We start from the raw sequence: 8220 nt of genomic DNA, 5'->3' as shown, positions 1-8220 counted from the left end.
AAAAAAAAAAAAAAAAAAAAAATCTTACCAGATGTCAAAAATGGCCTAGAAGAAAAGCAAAACTAACTATTTTGTACACCAGCTGAAACTCTGGCCACGTGTCAAAACAGATTCAGAGATCCAGATTCTATCCTGAGTGCAATTAAATTCTCAGCAAAGCAGCTAAAACCCATCTGTCTCTTCAAGGCAGATTTCAATTACTATTCCATAATCCCATGTCTTTATAATTACATTGATGGTCACTCTGCATACACCCAAAATAGTGGCTTGCTTTTTTCAGCAGCAATTGACATAGACCAAGATTCGTATTGTTACTGGAGCCTACAGTACAGAGAGGCCAAGGGACTTGATCTCTTTTGCCTTTCTCTAAGACAGGACCTTGATATGACCTGATAATACAGGAAACACTCATAGAAGTTCCCTGTCTAAACCTATTTGTCAAATGAAATTGCTTTAAAAGAAAAAAGCCAAACCCAAATCACACCACAAAAACTCATTCTCTGGAAAATATTAAAGAAAGAAGCCAAATCTAGTGGAATATTTTCAGTTCAAACATTTACTTCTTGCAGACTATTAAGCACTAGAATCTTGTAGCATCTTTTAAAACAAGCACATACCTCAGAACAATAACAGCTGTATTATCTATTCTACTCTTAATGTAAACAAGAACTTGCACTTTGTAGTAATATTCAAAGCTTCACTCTGAATATACACATACGTTATGTGGTTATGTTTTTCACATGTCTAGTTAATGCAACGAAGAGAAGGAAAGAGAAAAAAAAATTCCAGCTGTAGCTGCAACCTCCCTACAGCAAGAGAGTCCTTCATTACCTGTCAAACAAAGGAGCAAGGACTCCATCCAGGATGCCTGTTTTAGGCTACACTGCTTACATGTATGCTGAACAGTATTTCCAGACAGAAACTAATGAAAACCAAAGTCTAACAAGGTTGATATACTAGACTAGTCCAAGCCCCAATTCCAAGAAATACATAAAAAGCCACATCTATGCTTCTAGCACTCAGAAGTAAAATTACTCCAGTCCTAAGCAGCTGCTTCAAAGATCTCTGTAGAAATCAGACATTCAGTCCTGCACATGTGTAACTACCAGACTTGTACCAAGGGAATACTAACCCTCTCAGCTGCCAACTGAATAGGGACAAGCAAGCAAAATACTAGTAGTCTTCTCCTCCCATGAAACAGAATTAACCTATGGGAGCTAAGAACTCAAAAGTATTGTTTGGCTTGGCTTGTTTTATTCTTCCCCCACCATGTACTTAAAATCAAGATGCAGTGAAAACAGCAAAATTTAGAAAAAGAAGAAAAGATTGAAGGGCCAGTAAGCTCCTTCTATTGCCTTCCTGTTCTGGATGCCAGTCCAGAAGCTATTAATATCCCCTCTGAAAAAGTTGCCTTTTCAAAGACATTCCTCATCTAAGACTACTCAATCACAACATTCCTAATCTAAGACTACCCAATAGAAGCTGCAGTGCCATCTGTAGAAAAGTTTAGGAAAAGCACTTAGGATTTGTTGATCCTAAGGATGATGCAGCTTAAAAAGATGAAAATTTCTAAAAGGCAAATTATGCACTAAACATCACTGATTACTCACAACTTAGTTCCCTGAACAACTACTCAGCTACATTGCTCCTACTCACCCCAACCTGATGCCACGGAACTCCAGAACCAACTATCAGCTTTGGAGATTGCCCTGGAAATACTAAATCCAAGAGGCAGTCTGGCTAGCATTAGCACAAGCACTCCAAATTCTTAAATCTGACTACTGTCAATTGGATTTTGACACACAGATATGAATTGCTTTTACCTCACCACACTAGAGGACAAAAACTGCATAATTTGATCACGTATCTCCCAGCAATCAAAACATCTGATGTGTTGACTAATCACAATAATTATTCTCAGTGCCTTCACTTTTTTTTTTTCCCCTAACCTGTCTTTCTATGCCTTGCTTGCAGAGAAAAGGGAAAACATGGAACAAAAGCTGACAGTAACCTACCCAAGAAGGCAATTTCTCCTAAATAATGAGTAACTATCAGAAATTCTTCTGCATCTTCAGACTGTAAATGGTTATTGTTTAATCTTTAGGCTAAAGAAATTAAATACATCATGATTTCTACCACAACCAACAAGCACAGGAGAAAAAAAAACCCACACCACTAAATGGTAATTCAACACTTCAGAGCTACATTTTCCCCCTCAAAACCCAAGCTGACTGAAAATACATTTCTGCCTTGTAAAAATAAAACACGTATCATTGATGTTTTTCTCACTTAGATAAAAATACACTGCAGTAAGCACTGAAATTCTGAAAAAGCACTAACAGGATAAAAATCAAAATGGGTGAAAACAATGCATGGCTTTCTAAGATTCAACATGAAGTCTTACAACCTCCTCCTTTCTCCACTTCCTCAAAACCTACTAAATTCATTCCTTCCATTTTAAGCCCTCTCTAAAAGCTATTTACTTTCAACAAAGGAAGAAACAAACCGAAGTGGTGCACAATAATATCAAAAGCTTCTAATGTGCCTCCACTCCACATGGCTTACAACAGCTTCTGTCAATCAGAGCATTGATTCAGTATCAATTCATATGCATGCACAAATTGAAGCATGGAGGTCACATGTATCAAAACCCACACACACAGTCCAACAGCACACTGAAGTAGTGTTTTCCATTTGTTTGTTAAATTACATATTATCAAAAATATCTGTATTTGAACCTTTCCAAGGACAAGTTTAAAAACTTGCCTTTTTTCCTGGCACGGGCATGCATGTGCCTGGAGATAGAAGTGTTTGTTTTTGCAGGAGGCTGCATTAAACTTTTCCTCCCATCTACAAATGGCAATAAAGCTACAAAATCCATACTACAAAAAATCTCAAACTGTTTTTTCAAGCTGGCACCAATTGCCAGAAAAAGTTAATAACCATTGCTAAGCTCTTGCAAGTACTACATCCCAACATCACAATTTAAGACAGAACAAACACCACCACAAGCAGTGGAAAATATATCAGAAATTTGTATGTAGTTACACATAAAGAATCTAATTACATCGCTATGCCCATTTTCAGAATCAATCCCTGCTGTTCTACTCTTGGGATACAGCAAAGACCCCTCCCAAAATAATAAATCAGAGTCTAAATAGGTGCCATAAACCCTGTCCAAAGCTGAAAGTGCTATCTGCATTACCAAATTGACAGTGATGACATGCCTGAAACACACTGATTACATCAAATTGGTTTTGTCACGTGTTCTAGTTGCTAATACCATGTTAATATAATCCAAGCTCCTTAATTCACAAGTCTGTGCAAATAAAGGCACAGGAACAGGACAGACGGACAGGTTTTTCCCCAGGCCCACAGAAATCCCAAGGTTGGCTCCCTGACCTCAGCTGGAGGATCACACTCATGCTCCTGGCAGATCAGTTATACATTTAGCAACCAGAAAAACATTGTGATGCATCTCATGTACTGCATTTGAGATGTATAGAGAGTCCTGTTACAGTGAGCTACAGACATGTATCTACCTGAAAGATTCTATCCTTGAAACAACTGAGAAATCAAAATCATCCTTCAGCTCATAGGGGTCCTATAATCATTTGGTATACAAACAAGACAATGGAAGAAGTCAGACAGGCAACAGCTGTTTTCCTGCTTTTTCATTCCAATATTTAGAGATTGGTAGGAGATATGTAACTTGTCATTTGTGGAAATTAAAATCCTTTATTCTTTGTGAGAACTGCCATGAGACTGCATAAGGAATGACCTGTTCTGTCCTAACGTGAGTATAAGGAAAAAACCAGTATGTAAACAGCCTAATCAAAGTCACTTGTCCAGAAACCAGAAGCTGCAAAAAGCCAGCAATGGCAGAGGAAAGAGGGAACCATTATCAAATAAAAAAAAATACAGTAATTGTTTTTAAAATATACTTAAAAAGCATAAACTCAACACACTACAATTATGCAAGTGATGCATATAAATACATACGATGCTGTTCATTTCCGAAGACTCGTAACTTCCACACGGATGGACACTTCCAATAGGTTCTAACCCTTCTTCATCCCACATATATGTGCCATCAGAGCTGTCAGATGGAGAAAGCTCAAATGAGGACCCAGCTCTGTAGTTCATCTCCGGAGAAATGACATTCTCTGTAGTATGCTTTGTGCTTTCACTGTTGTCATCCACTGCTTAAAGAAAACAGGAACAGTTATGATTCCAAAACAAACCCAATATTCCAAAAATAAATATCAACATGTGTATTACTGGGGTGTTAGCTTTTCCAAAACTGTACTGTAACAAACATCTGAAAGCATTCTACAATTCTGAAGTATTGTTCCCTCTTCCAAGAGGGAGAAAAAAGCTCATGCTGGTTTGGCAGCCAGCGTAACTAACCTTCCAACCTACATCTTTGCTAGCCTTTCACACTGCCCTAATCCACTCACCAGGAAAGCTACCTTCTAGAATTCTGCCTCTCTCTAAGGTGTTAGAAGGTGGGTCCCAAAGTGCATCCTTTGGATCCAGCCTTTCAATTGCAACATCTCTCAAAACAAGCTTCTATCCTAAGAAGCCCATCAAAAGACTTGAAAATGTGTCTTTTAAAACCACCTTCTGTCTCTTCTTATTTTTCAGGAATTAATATAGCATGCATCAGGAAAAAAAGAAAACAGCAACATTCCTACTTATAATTTACTTCCATTAGACATCCTACACTTATTTCCACCCCTCAAGAGCAGTTAGAGCTGTTCTCTGCCTACAGAGGTAGAGGGAGCAGGAGGAGAAATTTCCTTAAAAGATCCCCAGTCCAGCAAAATGAATGGCAAAGCAAGGGTATGAGGAATCTCACAACCATATTACAAATGTGGTTACAGAAGATATCCTCCACTCTCATCACAAAGAAAAACAACTCTCCAAAGTCATGCTTGGGATAGAACTATCATGCAGAAAGCACTGTAAGAAAACAAACATGCCAGCACAGAGCTAAGTTCCATTCTGAAGGAATTCACAAGCAATGGATAACTACATTAAAAAAAACTTAGTTACAGAATCTTGATTTAGCACCTAAAGTTTCAAACAGAACATTAAAAAAGTATTTACCAGACACATTTATATCAAGCCAGTCATCAGCATTACAGCAAGATCCACCACTTTCCTTAAGAGACGTGAACGGCTCAATCGACGTTATACTCCCGTGCTCCAGTTCCTGAAGGCAGCTCTCCTTCTGCTGTATTTGTACAGTTCTGTTTGCATCTTCTATATCTATGAAATCATCACTGAAGTCTTCGCTCAAATCATTTTTTTCAGAGGACGACAAAGAAGATATAGATATTTCATCTCCATCATCACTCATACACATGACTTTAGACCCATGTTTTCCCAGATTTTCATGGAGGCCCTCATCAGATTCTGTTCTTTGAGCACTGCTCTCTCTAACACTGTTTTTCTCAATCGCTCTATTAATATTTGATGAAATTTCAGAGTTCTCCACAATGCATGTGTCAGGAGTTGTTGTAGTTTTGCTGCCATCCACAGCAGTATTCCCAGCAAATCGCTGCCTGGTAGGCTTCAGCAGAGAAGGACGACTTAATCTGTATCCAAAGGAAGGTGCTGACCCAGATCCGTTTGACAGTGGGGGTTTCTTGGAACAAGGAGCTGACACTCCAGAGTATGGTCTGGTAAATCCATACTTCATCGGTTCATTTCCATTGGGTACATCCAACTGACATGCATTTCTTGACAGCAAAGTCGACCTCTGAGACGTCCTGGCAGCGAGATTTTGACTATGATAAGGCCTTGTAAGATCCACAGCTTTATTAAAGGAATGTGACCTGGTTAGAGATGCAGTGGGAAGGAAAGAATTCTGAATGGAATGTGAAAAACTTTGTGATCTTACCATTTTGTCACAGGAAAAAGCCTTGCTATTGTCTGTAGATTGTACTAGGCTTTCTCCTGAACTTGTCCTTGTGGCATTGGAATTAGCTCTTGGTCTCTGCAAACCTACCACGGGCCTATTTCCATAAAACCCATTTAAATTGGATCGTGGAGCATTCAGTCCAGAATATGAGGTCCTTCCTGACAGGGTACCTTTGGTGAATTTAGCTGAACTAGAGAGTCCAGGCAAAGACTTTTGGTTTAATTCCTCAGTAGAAGATACAAACATATTGGTTTGCTTTGCTGCTTTTGACGCAACTGAAGAAGTCGTGTTCAAACCCACCCTGAGCTCATCATTGCCCAATGCTCCCTCAGATAGAGAATACTTCTCAGAATCAATTAATTTCTCATTACAGTTAGGTTTAGAGTTGGTGTCTCTGCCATTTTGATCATTAAGTTGACATTTATTTGATTTTTTCCAGTTGAAAGAAAAGGAAGACATGCGAACAGTGCCATTGTGCTTGCTGAAGTTTTTGCCCCCATTATTCCCTGCTATATTAACAGCTGTCCCGTTTGGCATAGGTTGCAAAACACTCCCTAAAGTTTTCGTTCCATATTTCGGTAGCCTGGAAACCAAGGATGTCCTGGTTTGATTTTTTTCTTCCATGAGCTATTGGGTACATTGGTCCTTGAGGGTGTTTGAATCTAAGAAAAAAAAAAAAAAAGAAAAAGAGAGAATCAAAGATTAAACCTAAATCAGACACAAATTAAACAACGGAATTTTATATAAATTTGCATCTCTATGCCTCTTACATTCCTGTGCCTAACTACACCATGGTGATAAAAAGCAATCCACACAAAGTTTGAGAACTCCAGAAAAATACCTGACACCAGCATCTGGCAGCAATATGTTCTTCAGCTCACAGCTTCCTCACCCAACTTCCTTCTCTACATAAGCTACCTCTTTTTTAATTCCTTTTGAAATCAAGAAAATCAGCTTAAAAAGGAGTTGGGGTTTTTTTCATGTACTCATTCTGAGCAGCAAACTGAACTTTTCAACTGTGTGGCAATTATTAAGTTACATACTGAAAGCTTTGTATTTTAAAAAAAGCACCACAAACATAGCACAAACCTGTGGTCAGCACTGGAAACCTGGAAAAACTATAATGTAATATCTGAGTAAAAGCTAATTTTTTTGAGAATTACATTTTTAAGAGTCCCCAATGTCTATGTTATGACACAGGAAATAACTACTCATCATCCACCTTCCCTACATTTTTTTTTCCAGACCTTATTGATATCTCCAACTCAAGCTTAACATTCCTAGACACTTCTTCCTCTCTGTATGGAAATTTTAGCCTATTGCAGAAATACTACTCATGTACAAGACTTGTACTTACAGGGCAGCAATTGCAGACTTTCAAGTGTTAGTAAGTGGATTCAAAACTTTTACTTCCACGAAACCTTGGCTACAAAAAACCATTACAGCATTCAAGCATTCCCTGCTATCTTGAATTTCACCCCCATCCACCTGATTTGAAACACAGGGACTTGCCTACAGCCTTTAATTAAGATTTGGTGTATCTCAACTTTGCCATGTCATTTTGGTCCATTTTATATTACACTTTCTTTCTAAAGCCATTTCTGCTTTACATTTACTTGCCCTGAGAATGAGGATCTCCTTGCTTTGATATACTGCTTTTTGTTTCCTCCACACTCATGTACACTTCCAGTTTAGGATTTGGATTGCTAATTCTGCCTGTATCACCCTTTTGCACAGCACTAGTCTGCTGGTTTGCCTGGCTGTACGACACAATCTCGTTTAAACACTATTATTAAAGACCTGTGAGTCTGACAACACCACCTTAAGAACTTTCCAAATTTCAATGCTGTGTCTTAAGACAAGTTTTACTTCTGTGTTAAATTCTGAATGTGCAAGATGAGGCTTCTGGGGTTTTTTTCAACACAGTTGTAAAAGGATATCTTGGTTTCACTAGCCTGAATTTTCTGTTTTCATCAGCTCTACGCACTGCTCTTACAATGGTGTAAAGACAAAGAATTTCAGTCATTTGTAAGTTATTCCCTGAATTTATTATCCATGTTTCTCTTTGCACAGTCCTACACATGTCTGGCAGGACTGAAAATAAACCATGAAACTTTCTTAAATCATGACAGTCATGATGAGAACCAAGCAAGTAACTATACTATGTCAAAGTACAGAAAGTCTCTCGCACAACCACAGCAAGCATCACCTTACAGTGAGTCACAATCCAAGCAGCAAGACCTCACTAAGAAACACTTAAGATAAAATCAAAGTGCCATTAAATTCATGCA

The 8220-nt window shown here is 38.4% G+C and overlaps 1 protein-coding gene across 2 annotated transcripts in view; it reads right to left on the bottom strand.

Annotated features, from left to right (window-relative positions):
• Nucleotides 1-6584, bottom strand: part of CCSER2 (coiled-coil serine-rich protein 2) — a 51972-nt gene extending 45388 nt beyond the window's left edge. Inside the window, exons 1-3 of one of the 2 annotated variants that reach the window (XM_009070445.1) lie at nt 5113-6584; nt 4624-4630; nt 4003-4189 (exon numbers count right to left, since the gene is read on the bottom strand). In XM_009070445.1, coding sequence (XP_009068693.1) covers nt 4003-4189; nt 4624-4630; nt 5113-6553 — 1635 coding nt within the window. In that variant the 5' untranslated portion in view covers nt 6554-6584. Of the gene's footprint in view, nt 1-4002; nt 4206-4623; nt 4631-5112 lie in introns of both variants that reach the window. The other variant, XM_009070444.1, reaches the window with a different exon arrangement.
• Between the last annotated feature and the right edge of the window lie 1636 nt (nt 6585-8220).

This window comes from Acanthisitta chloris, unplaced genomic scaffold (assembly GCF_000695815.1).
Source record: "Acanthisitta chloris isolate BGI_N310 unplaced genomic scaffold, ASM69581v1 scaffold3162, whole genome shotgun sequence".
NCBI lineage: Eukaryota > Metazoa > Chordata > Aves > Passeriformes > Acanthisittidae > Acanthisitta > Acanthisitta chloris.
This window is presented reverse-complemented; position numbering and strand designations above follow the sequence as displayed.